This window comes from Orcinus orca, chromosome 1, assembly GCF_937001465.1.
Source record: "Orcinus orca chromosome 1, mOrcOrc1.1, whole genome shotgun sequence".
NCBI lineage: Eukaryota > Metazoa > Chordata > Mammalia > Artiodactyla > Delphinidae > Orcinus > Orcinus orca.
Window position 1 is genome coordinate 121,487,767 of NC_064559.1, and position 13,404 is coordinate 121,501,170.

Consider the following 13,404-nt stretch of genomic DNA (forward strand, 5'->3'; position numbering starts at 1 on the left):
AGACTGGTCTTCATGATTGTATTAGTTTTCTGTTGCTGCATAATAAATTACCACAAAGAGTGGCTTAACACAATACCCGTTTATTACCATACAGTTAGGTAGGTGAGAAGTCCAAAAGAGTGAGGTTAGGCTCTCTGCTCAGCATCTCAAGTCAAAGCCACAATCAAGGTTTTAGCCAAGCTTCGTGCTCACCTGGAGCTTAGAGTTCTCTTCCAAGCTTGTGTGGCTGAGGCAGGATGCAGTCTCTTGCAGCAAGAGCACTAAAGTCCCTGTTTCCTTGCTGGATCAACAATTGACCCCACTACACTTCAGAGCCTTCCCACATTCTTTGCACATGGTTCCCTCCATCTTCAAAGCCAGCAAAGCCTGAGAACCTCCCTCACATCAAAATCTTTCTTCAAAAACTCAGTCACTTTCAAGGGCTCACCTGATAGATCAGGTCTATCTCAGATAACTTTGCTTTCTTTAAGTCATTGTCTCATGTAAGATAACCTAATCATGAGAGTAACTACCTCATCATATCCAGAAGCCCCCATGTGAGAGAATCTTGGAAGACCATGTTAGAATTTGACCTAACACAATGATGTTTCATTATCTTAGACTCTTTTATTTATTTGAGGGTCAGACATTCAGATTTTCTATTCCAGTAATTCTTTTGGTGGGATCTATACCATTTAGTAGCATGTGGTTGGGGTTTTATTAAGCTAATCATAGTCTCTTGAGAGTACACTTGATCACACTGACTACATCAGTGTACTAGGAGAGGTGGGTGGGAGAAAAGGTGTTTACTTCTATCTAAGCTTAATTTTATGCTTATATGTTGGGTTACATTATCTTCATCATTTAAGACTACATAATATGGCACCCAAAGTACCAACAATAATCTCAAGAAACAGCAATTTTCCATATTTCAACATAATTTTACTCCTGTTACGTTCTTCCTTCTCTTCCTCACTTCCTCCACAAAGAAAGATGCAGAGGTAGAGGGGAAAGTTTTGAAAGCGAAACATTTATTAATATTAATAATGACAAATATAAGCCTAGTATACAAAAGTGACAGTAAAGTGCTACTCAGGGCTTGAACGTAAAAGAATTTTACTCTCTGAAATTTAAATACTGTATAATCAGAGTAGTGATACACTCTGGTAAAATAAAGTAAGACAGGAACATCATTTTTTCCTTCATTATTTGATACTTTTTAAACAGTTTAACATCTCAAATCTGGATCACCTTACAACTGATGGATACATTTATAGTGAGTTCTGTCTTTCAGAAAAAAAAGAACAGTTAATATATTGATAGAAAGTCTTAGAATAAATAGAGAAAATACTAAATAACTCGCAGCCAGCAAGACTGAAGTATTAAATAACTAAAGAAAAAAGTGCCGTTTAACAAGGTCAGATTTTTAATTGAAATGGAAAAAAATGGGGGAAGTAGACTTCAGCAATGTTCATTTAAATGTTTTCTAGGAATACTCTTGTTCAAATTCTTGATATAGCCATCATGGTAATAGGCATACCTCTATGTAAAGATGGATTTTGCAAATACACTTAATTTTTCTCTTCATGCCTCTTCTATTCTACTCTGTCTCTTCTGCTTGTTGAATCCTACTCATCTAGGAAGCTTGTCCTAATAAAATTTCCCTTAACTCAGGCTCAACTACTTACCACCCCCTCAATTCCCACAGCAACCTATGCCCACCTCTATCACTGAAATTACCACATTGTACTTATTTATTAGCTTGTTACTCAAACTTGTCTTGCTTATCTTTGTTTCCCAAGCACATGGCACAGTATTTGTGGCTGAAATATATAAATGGATGAATGTTGGCTTAAATCACACTTACCAAGCTGAGTACTCTATTTCACTGTGTGTCAGTGGTATCTGAGTCCACACACAAATGGCTTCACACACCCTTGCTGGGAGAGAACAGCAACCCAGAGCATCATGTTTTGATATTAAGAGGGTCAGAATATTATTTTTATTTAAAAAGAAACATGGATATATTATGAAGTAAACTATAAAATATGTAAAGATATTTAAGTTATATTCTTAGAATTCAAGGTTAGTTTTTTCAAGCTATATCCCCAATCTCTGTCCATAGAAGCATGTAGAGAAAAATGTTTGGAAGCCTGCCTAAGCTTAGGCCTAGACCAAAGCTCTCTGCCTCACTTTATCTGTACCTTTCTGCTCTCATCTCCATGGGAGTGGCTATGGCATTCAGCCAGCTATTCCCAGGAGGCAAGCATGCCCCAATTTGAGAAGTTCTGGTTGGCTAAATTATCATTCAGGAAATATTATTGTCTCCAGTAAGAAGACTGAATAAGAAGATTGAATGTTTGTCTGTCTAAGACTGAAGTCAGAACTAATGTATGATGAATTTACCAAGTAAATGCCACTTGGCAAGTCCCCTTTGTGGCCACAGCCCAAATATTCTGATTCCTCAAACTTCGACATATTTCTTGTACGTTCTATGTTACATATTGATTAGAGAAAAATGATGCAGGACATCCAAAAGTTTTAGTCAGTTAGGTAAAGCCAGATTTCAAACATTGTCTAGTAATAGCACCCAAAATTCATGTTTAATAAATATCTATTACAGGTTGCTCACTATTATGAAATAAAGCAACTATATCTATATATCCATGATGTATGAAAATTCATTCATTTATTGAACAAATATTTATTGAGAGACGTATTATGTGTTAAGTGTCTGAAACACTGAGGATGCAGTAGTGAACAAAACAGTAATCCTGCTCTCATGGAGTTTATAGTCTAGTGAGGGAGACATAACACGCAAGTCTGTATCTGCCATGTCTGCGTACTGGGGGTAAAGAGGGAGGAGTAGTCAAGGAAGGGGCTCTCTGATAAAGTGACATTAATGTAGGAATCTCTAACTGGAGGGACTTGTGTTTTTGTTTAGTCTTATTTTCTTCTCTTTTTCCTCTTTCTTCTTCTTACTTCCAAGTAACTAATAATAAGAATATTCAGGGACTTCCCTGGTGGCGCAGTGGTTGAGAGTCCGCCTGCCGATGCAGGGGACACGGGTTCGTGCCCCAGTCCGGGAAGATCCCACATGCCGCGGAGTGGCTGGGCCCGTGAGCCATGGCTGCTGAGCCTGCGCGTCCGGAGCCTGTGCTCCGCAACGGGAGAGGCCACAACAGTGAGAGGCCCACGTACTGCAAAAAAATAAATAAATAAAAAAATAATATTCAGAAGACTGGCTTATTCCAGACTAACTGCAGAAGGTATACCTTCCGTGCATGCTAGCATGACCAAACCATGTGTTAAATCCAGAGACAAACACAAGTTATCTACCTATGGCAAGCAGGTTCATTCAAGGTTTGAACTGTAACTTGAATTATTCCTTAAGAACATACAATTTGTTGAGCTTAAAAACTGTTCTATTCTTTCTAAAAATGTACTTTTAAACTATTTCTATCTCTCTTGGTAACTTCAGGCAGGAAGGTTGTTTTTAGCATTATTCTTTTCTCTTTAAACTTATGAAGGTGACTGTTTGCCTTTAGCAAACGTTTATTCTTATTAGTCTTTCCAGCCTGCTTAATGAGCATCAGCTCTCACCTTTTGGCTTCTATAGCTTAGATACTTTATTCTGAAAGTACTGCATTCATGTAAAAAAGTGATACTCTGTATTTGTAACTATAGCTATAGAAATCATATGTACAGTGAAAATAAGCCTCAATGAATATTTCTCACAGAGAATGTAAGAGCGTGTGATGGTATTTTACTCAGTTCTGATTTCAACTTTGGGCATATGAGATGTGCTTTGGTAGTAAGTTCTATGACACTGCCTTCTTTTCAAAATACCAATTCAGAATCTTAAATCTTTTATCTTTCCTAGAAATAATAGTAATTACTAACTTAACGGACAAAAGTTAATTGTCACACCCTAACAATGATTTTTTATGAAATTGATTATTTTCTTAAGAAGTCAATAAAGAAGAGATGAAAGTCAAAAATAGAAGTGTTATGGACTGAAATATGTCTGTCTGCTTATTTTTTTCCCTTAGATTAGTATGTCTAAATTCAATCAAAGTTGGATGTTTGAGACTGAGAATTTTACACATCTTGATAAAAAAAACAAAAATCTGCAAAAATTATAGCCAATAGGTAACACTAATTGTGGATGCTACTCTAAAAGTTTATCTGAGATCTAAACTCCTTAAGGTAATACGAAGTATTTTCAAAGCATTTTAAATATTTTAAAAGATCACCCCGAAGAAAAGAAAGGGTAGATATAGCCTCATATTTGAGACAGCAGTGCCACCTTGTGACAAGCTATTTCAACATAATTCTGCTCCTTATTTCTTTATTTTTAACCGACTCTGTTTACTTACACCATATAATGATATGATGAGGAAAATAATGCACTTCGAGTTTTTCAGGACACTTTATAAAATCACTTATTAAAGAGAAAAAAGTCAATTTTCCTTTATTTATTAATCATTAGACTAACAATGATCAACAGTTTTAAGCAGTCACTATATTAAAACATTTTCCTAGGCTTTATAAAAATTTGTAAAATAGCCATTGGTTCTGACTGCTGCTCTTGAGAAACACATAATCAGATAGAAAGACTGACAAAACCAGGCTCAAGAAACAAACATTTGACAAATAAATTTAATAGCAGAGAATGGCACTTTTCAGAGTACTTCAAACCAGGAAGGTATTCCGGAAAAGAGAAGATTTCTATTCGCTCACAATTCTTACTAGACCATAAAAGGAATAACAAGTAACCAAAAAAGCAATCAGTAAGAGTGAAAGGATAGGAGAATTGGTCATAAAACTTTTCCTCTTTAAGTTTAAAGCTCCTTGAAAACTGAGCATCTTCTTGTTCTCTGTGATCCCATGAAGGCTTAACAATAACAAGTATCCATTGAATTAAATTTTTTAATTCTTTCATCAATGTTCTTAATCCTAATATATTTCAAGATTTTTGGAGTCCTTTTATTACACTGGCAATATGCAATTTATCATTAACCTGAAAGATAACTGGGTTTTATCCTCTAAATAATTCTTTTATAGCAAATAGATATTTTTCAGACATTCAGCTGTTTTGTAATTCATGTCTAGTTATAATCTAAGAGGATATTTGCCCCCTAAAGATGGTTAAATATAACCCCTTCTTTAAATCCACTGGTATTTTAACACAGAAAATTAAAGTGTCCTTTTCCCCTAGGCTAATCTAGCGAAATGTGCAGACTTTTTGTCCATATTGAAAATGTGCAGACTTTTTGTCCATTAGATTCTTGCATAGAAGGTCAATTTATTCTCTTCCTTTGGTTTGTCACGCCTTCCTCCACATGTCATCACTACTTTACAAGAAACGTATTTGTGTTACAGAGCCCAAGCTCGCTCTGCTTGCCACACAACGGGCCAATGAATTGGAGATGAGGTGTTGAGGCAAGGAATACGACTTTATTCAGAAAGCCGGCAGACCAAGAGGATGGCAGACTAGTGTCTCCGAAAAAACATCTTATGGGGGTCTGGATACCAGTTTCTTTTATAGCACAGAGAAAGGGAGGGGATGAGGAAGTAAAAAAAGGCCATAGTTTTGCAAATATCCCCTGGGATGGCCAGCCTCAGGGAGGGGATGTGTTCATTTCATCTTTCTTGCAGCCATCCACAGGAGGAGAGGGTGCAGATATTTCCCTGAACAAAGGCACTTTGGTTTAACATTCAGGCAGAGGGGGAGGGTTCCCCGAGGCAGGCCATTATGTACAGACAGTATCCTTTTAGTGAACAAAAGCAACAGGAAGCAAAGGTTAAAGTAAAAGAAACGGATCCAACATGGAGTCAGATTTGGCTTTTCTCTGTTACATTTTCTTTGAATAATTTACCTTCACTATCTCTCCCTGTAATTTGTATATATATTAAATATATACATATATTTATATAAATATATTCACATGCTTTGCTACCAAATTCTTACTTTTAAAGTTTACTTACTAGTCATTATTTAACAACATATTTACTGTTACTTAGAAAGTGGCTTTCATTTTCTGACAGAAGATGTAGCAAGTTTATAAATGACTACTTTTAATTATAAAAGGTTTTAATATGCTGCCATGAATCTAAAATATAATTTCATTAACATATCCTAGAGGTTAAGCTGGTAGTGAATATTTACTTTTTTTAGCTGGTTAAAGTTATGTTGACATGCAGAAATAACAAGGAACAGAAGATGAGATATCTTTGGATTCTGTTTCATAACGGGATCACTTTAGGTGACAGAGCAGATGGTCAGCAATGTGTAAACAGAGCACTGATTTAACCAGATTAATTCCAGCATAGGTATAATGGATGTATTTCAGACTCAGTTTCATCATTTACTCTGCAAATTTCATATCATCCCATTCCCTGTTTCATAATAACATTATTCATAGAAAAATAAGTAATAATTAAATGCTTATTTATGCTATACTCATTACTACATACTGTTTTATATACTGTTATTTAGCATTATAAATATGCCCAGAATTATGAATTTTAATTTCATTTACTTTAATCCTACATTATATATATTTATATAACTCAATCATAGGTAATATATATGACACCATATTCTTTTATGTTAGTAAGTAGTCATGCAAAAAAAATATTCAAGATTAAAGAACACCGTTGTATTATTTTGTTTGTTTGTTTGTTTGTTTGTTTTTGGGGTACGTGGGCCTCTCACTGTTGTGGCCTCTCCCGTTGTGGAGCACAACCTCCGGACGTGCAGGCTCAGTGGCCATGGCTCACGGGCTCAGCCGTTCCGCCGCATGTGGGATCTTCCCGGACGGGGCATGAACCCGTGTCCCCTGCATCGGCAGGCGGACTCTCAACCACTGCGCCACCAGGGAAGCCCCGTTGTATTGTTTTCGTCCAATTTTTTCTCCTACTTTCTGTTGCTACATTTAGTATGATTTTCACCCTCAAAAAATATAAGAGGATTACATGTGACACATCTGATTGCTCATTGCTAAATTTTGAAATAAAAATCTAAAATCTTCGTTAATTTTAAACTGCTAAGTAAATATTTCTCCAATTCCTTCCTTAAAACACATTAAAAATAAGGTGTAGTTTTACTTTAGCCTTAATTTTTAAAATTTTATTCATTGCCCTTTCACATTTGAATTTTTATATTGACAGAAATAGATCTAGATAGTAAATAAATATATTTTCTGGTATAAATAAAAACCAATTTTAAAAAACAGACACATAAATTATGGGGAAATCCAAATTGAAATGATTATGAACAGCCCTAATTCTTCACCCTTCATATTCATTCTTGCTGTCTTCCCAGTTTGTAAATATATGTTTTATGCTTCTGGATCATAATTGTCTTTTATTGTAAAAAGGGAACATGATTCATCCACATACAGATTTCCAGGGGAAAATTTTTCTACTTTCTCACAACCTATGTAAAGAGGAATTTCTTCTTTAATCTCTCCCATTTCCACTAAATCTAGCTTAGGGAAAAAAAACACACTTCTCTTTAATTTTCTGTGTTAAAGTATCAGTGGATTTAGAGAAAAGGTTATATTTAGCAGTCTTTAGGGGGGAAATATCCTCAGATTATTTTAAAATTACAATTATGAATTACAAAACACCTTAATGTCTGAAAAACATCTATTTGCTATAAAAGAATTATTTAGAGGATAAGACCCAGTTATCTTTCAGGTTAATGTTAAATTTCATATTGTCAGTGTAATAAAAGGACTCCAAGAATTTTGAAATATATTAAGATTAAGAGCATTGATGAAAGAATTAAAAAATTTAATTCAGTGGATATTTATTATTGTTCAGCCTTCATGGGATCATAGAGAAAAAGATGCTCAGTTTTCAAGGAGCTTAAAATTTAAAGAAAAACAGTTTTTTAACTGATTTTCCTATCATTTTACTCTTACTGATTGCTTTTTTTGGTTACAGAATTAGATATTGTAGGAAAAGATTAAATTACAATACTGTTGACTGGGGTGAGGAAGATAAGAACTAGCCATAGTTTTCATTGCATTGAAATCATCTGAAATTCAATAGCTAATATTGAGAACTCTAACTGCCACTTAATAAAAATATCTGGTTTGGAAATAGAAAATGCAACCCTGAAAACTCAACTCTTTCTTTTTAATTAAGTTCTATCTGTAAGAAACAGTTGCTGCAACTTTTCCTTTTTGTGTGTGTGCAGAGGATTTATGTGAATATATCAAATGTTCAAAACTGTATTAGCCTCCTACATCTAGGCAGCCACTTCCTTCTATACTAACCCTAACTTGTCCAGGTAATGGAAAAAAGTAATTTTGAAAGTCATATTTCGTATAACTGGATGTAGTCATAGCACAGCAGCAAATGTCTTAAAGTTGTTATAAATCGTGCAAAACTACTTCCTTGTTACAGTTTGTTGAGCATTTAAATGGAAATCAGAGAACCTAAGCTATCTATTTCAATTCAGTCAGCAATTCTGCAAAGCTAAAAAATTTAAATGCCACAGTACTGTGAAAACACAAACTATCAAAAATTTATACAATTAAATTAAAATCTATAAAACTACTTTGTTTTCAAACATTTACTAATCTCCTTGTAAACATACATTTCTTTTACAAAATCATGTACACTCTATAATGCCCATATCATGTATATTGTCTTCAAATTACTTTTATGTTCTGATTCTATTTAAGCTTTAGATTTCTAAACAGGGTTATTTGAAATTGTTAATCCTCCCCCATATGATTCTCACAGAGGAGGTTTCCAGTTGCACCACTCTACTGATACTACCAAGGTCACCAATGGCAAGGTAACCAGTTGTCTATCCAGCACTTCTGCCCCTATATGTTTCCTATGACTCTTTTCCTTATTTTAGTTCTTTTGTTTTTGTTACAGTAAGTCCTAGTTCTGAGCTCCATAGCTATTTCTTATCCTCTTTAAAACTCCTTTTTCCAAACCTTCACTGTTTCCATTCCCATCTTTTCCATTCCTTTTTCTTCCCTTCCTTCCACTCCTTTCCTTTCTTTTCACTCTATAAATATAAGTAAAACTCCACATAAGGCCTCAACTACCTTGTATATTGAAGACTCCAAAATACATATATGCAGCAAAGATTTTTCTTATAAAGCCTGAATCTATATGTTCAGCTGCCCACTGAACTCATGTGTTCAAACCTGAATTATCGTCTTTATTCCATTTCATTCACCTCCAATTCTTTATTCCTTTTCAATTCTTTATCAACTCTTCTCTAATTCTTCTCCACTCATATTCACCATGTTCTCCTTTTTAGTGATGGCACCATCTATCTTCTATACTAAATCACAAATTTTAGAGGTTATTCTTAAATTATTCTTCACCATCTATATTACATTAATCAGGAAACATTCTTAATTCTACTTCCTGAATACTGTAAGGATTATTTCCTTAATTTCTATCTTTACAACACTGCCTATATTCAGTTTCTCCCCATTTTTCACTAGCAACATCCTGACTAGTCTCCCAACCTCATCAAAATCATCTTCCTCACTAAAAACACAATGCTTTCTTTCTCTTTCCTTTTTTCACAATAGTACCTAGTTATAGATAAACATATAGAAAACAAGTAGTCTCTCCAGAACTAACACAAATAAAGTGGTCTTCTCTTCTTTCTGCTCATATATTGCCAAACATTTAATAGTGAGTCTTTATATTACCTAGTCAGATATCATGCAATTGAGGACAAAAACACCAACACTAGTTTCTCTGGGAGCATGTCTGATTTCTAATGGTGGGGCCTATAAATCTTCTATATTTATCCTTCACTTTTCATACTCCTAAGCATTCCACTCCTTCACCATTTTGGTGGTACTTTTACAAACATCCCCTAATTACTAGCTGAATGTAGTCTCTCCTGGGATTTCAATGCTCAACTATATTATACAACACAATATAGATGGAGCATATTAGTGACTTTAACCCATCAAATAAATGTTATGGATCACCTTTGAGCAAATATCCAACCTGTTAATAAACCATGTGTTATGTATAAATATTAGGATTGTTTTTCTCTTTCTGTGAAAATGCCATTGAAATTTTGATAGGGATCATGTTGAACCTGTAGATCCTTAAGTATTATGAACATTTTTAACAAAATTAATTCTTCTAATCCATGTACATGGGGTATCTTTTCATTTACCTGTGTCTTCATTTCTTTCATCAGTGTCTTATGGTTTTCAGTGTACAGGTCTTTCACCTACTTGGTTAAATGTATTCCTAAGTATTTTATTGTTTTTCATGCTGTTGTAAGTGGGATTGCTTTCTTAATTTATCTTTTAGAAAGTTTACTGTGTATAAAAATGCAACTGATTTTTGTAGACTGATTTTGTATCCTACAGCTTTACTGAAATAGTTTATGAGTTCTGAAAGTTTTATTGGTAGAGTCTCTAGGAATTTTTATATATAAAATCATGTTATCTATAAAGAGACAATTTTACTTTTTCTTTTCTGATTTGGATGCCTTGTATTTCTTTGTTTTGCCTAACTGTTCTGGCTAGTACTTTCAGTACTGTGTTAAATAAAAGTGGCAAAAGCAGGCATCCTTATTTCATTTCTAGTCTTAGAGGAAAAGCTCTCAGTTTTTCACCACTGAGTATGTTACTTGTCTGCTTATTATATATGGCTTTTATTATGTTGAGGTACATACTTTATATATCTAATTTGTTAAGATTTTTTACCATAAAAGTATATTGAAGTTTTTCAAATGTTTTTCTACATCTACTTATATAATAATATTTTTTTATCCTTCATTCTGTTAATGTGGGGTGTCACATTTATTAATTTGGTATATTGAACCATTGTTACATCCCAAGTATAAATCCCACTTGACCATGGTGTATGATCTTTTTTAATGTGTGTTAAATTCAGTTTGATAATATTTTGTTGAAGATTTTCGCATCTATGTTCATCAGGGATATTATTCTGTAATTTTACTTTCTTGTAATGTCATCATCTGATTTTGGAATCAGAATAATTCTGGCCTCATAAAATGAGCTCAGAAGTGTTCCTTCCTCTTTGATTTTTTTTGTTTGTTTGTTTTTGTTTTTGGAAGAGTTTGAGAAAGACTCACATTAATTCTTCTTTTAGTGTTTAGTAGAATTCAACAGTAAAGTTATCTGGCCCTGAGCTTAGATTTTCTATTTATTTCAGATTTTCTATTTATTTTTTACCCAGTCTTGATAGGTTGTATGTTTTCCAGTCTTGATAGGTTGTATGTTCTACAAATGTATTACTTTCTTCTAGGTTATCTAATTTCTTGGCATATAATTGTTCATAGTAGTCTCTTACGATACTTTATATTTTGTGTTACCAGTTGTAACGTCCCTTTCATTTCTGTTTTTATTTGTTTGAGTCTTCTCTCTTTATTTCTTAGTTGTTCTAGCTAAAAGTTTGCCAATTTTGTTTATCTTTTCAAACAACCAGCTTAGTTTCATTAATCTTTCTGTTGTTTTTCTAGTCTCTATATCATTTATTTTTGTTCTGATCTTTATTATTTTATTCCTACTTCTTACCTTGAGTTTAGCTTGTTCCTTCTTTTCCAGTTCATTGAGGTGTGACGTTAAATTTTTTATTTGAGATCCTTTTTTTTTCTTAATATAGGCAATTATTACTATATTTCTCCCTGAGAATTGCTTTTGCTGCATCCTGTAAGATTTCATATGCTGTATCCACTGTCATTTAAAAAAAATTTTATTGAAGTAATATTGATTTATAACATTATATGTTTCATATGTATAACATTACATTTCTATTTCTGTATACCCTACAATATGCTCACCACCAAAAATTTATTTTCCATTCATCACCATACAGTTGATCCCACTTACCCATTTCACCCTCCACCCTCTTTGCATCTATTTGTTTGTTGTTGTTTGGTTTGGTTTGTTCATATATTTTGTTTTTGTGTATTTGTTTGTTTATTAGTTTTTTTTGTATTCCATATATGAGTGAAGCCATACAGTATTTTTCTTTCTCTATCTGACTTATTTTACTTAGTATAATGCCTTCAAGGTCCATCCATACTGTTGCAAATAGCAATATTTCATTTTTTCCTATTTCTGGGAAACATGTCCTTGGGATTTTTATAGGAACTGCATTAAATCTGTAGATTGCTTTGGGTAATATGGACATTTTCACAATGTTAATTCTTTCCATTCATGAGCACAGAATATCTTTCCATGTATTTGTGTCTTTTTCCATTTCTTTCAACAATGTCTATAGTTTTCAGTCTATAAGTCTTTCACCTCCTTGGTTAAATTGATTCCTAGGTATTTTTGTTGTGATTATAAATGGGATTGTTTCTAAATTTCTCTTTCTGACGTCTCACTGTTATTATAAATAAATGCAACAGATTTTGTATATTGATTTTATATCCTGTTACTGTACTATATTCATTTATTATTTCTAATAGTTTTTTGGTAGAGTCTTTAGGGTTTTCTCTATATTAAATAATTTCATCTGCAAATAGTGACAGTTTTACTTCTTTCTTTTCAATTTGGATGTCTTCTATTTCTTTTTCTTGCCAAATTGCTCTCACTAGGATTTCCAAAACTATGTTGAATAAGAGTGATGAGAGTGGGCATCCCTATCTTGTTTCTGATCTTAGAGGGATAGCTTTCCACCTTTCACCATTGACTATGATGTTGGCTGTGGGTTTCTCACATATGAGCTTTGTTATTTTGAAGTACATCCCTTCTATACCCACATTATCGTTTTTATAATAAATGGGTGTTGAATCTTGTCAAATGCTTTTTCTGCATCTATTAAGAAGATAATACTATTTTCATCCTTCATTTTTTTAATGTGGTGTATCACACTGATTGATTTATGAATGTTAAACCATACTTGTATCCCTGGAATTAAACCCACTTGACCATGGTGTATGATCCTTTTAATGTATTGTTGAATTTGGTTTGCCAATATTTTGTTGAGGGTTTTTGCATCCATTTTCATCAGAGATATTGCCCTGTAACTTTCTTTTTTTGTGTGATGTCTTTGTCTGGCTTTGGTATCAGGGTGATATTGGCCTTGTAAAATGAGTTAGGAAGTGTTCCCTTCTCTTTAATTTTTTTCAATAGTTTGAGAAGAATAGGTATTAGATCTTCTTTGAGTGTTTGGTAGAATTCCCTTCTGAAGTAGTCTGGCCCCAGACTTTTGTTTCATGGGAGATTTTGATTACTGTTTTAATCTCTGAACTAGTGGTTGGTCTATTCAGATTCTCGATTTCTTCACAACTCAGTCTTGGAAGGTTGTATGGTTCTGAGAATATGTCCATTTCTTCTAGGTTGTCCAAATTGTTGGTGTACAGTTGTTCAAAACATTCTCTTACAGTTCTTTGTATTTCTATGGTATCCATTGTTATTTCTCCTCTTTTGTTTCTGA

At 33.6% G+C, this 13,404-nt stretch overlaps 1 protein-coding gene across 21 annotated transcripts in view; it reads right to left on the minus strand.

Annotated features, from left to right (window-relative positions):
* LOC101288524 (pancreatic alpha-amylase) overlaps positions 1-13,404 on the minus strand; it is an 80,746-nt gene that overhangs the window by 43,348 nt on the left and 23,994 nt on the right. For 8 of the 21 annotated variants that reach the window (XR_007476713.1, XR_007476712.1, XR_007476709.1 and 5 more), the window contains exon 11: positions 1,847-1,919. The exons of 6 other annotated variants lie outside the window; for them this stretch is intronic. Coding sequence is in view for 5 of the 15 variants with exons in the window: in XM_049708437.1 (XP_049564394.1) it covers positions 1,847-1,919 (73 nt within the window). In the remaining 10 variants the exon portion in view is untranslated. Of the gene's footprint in view, positions 1-1,846; positions 1,920-2,683; positions 3,180-5,419; positions 6,938-9,281; positions 9,302-11,534; positions 11,694-13,404 lie in introns of those variants that run through there. 7 more of the 21 variants (XR_004484993.2, XR_007476730.1, XR_004484998.2 and 4 more) reach the window with 6 other exon arrangements.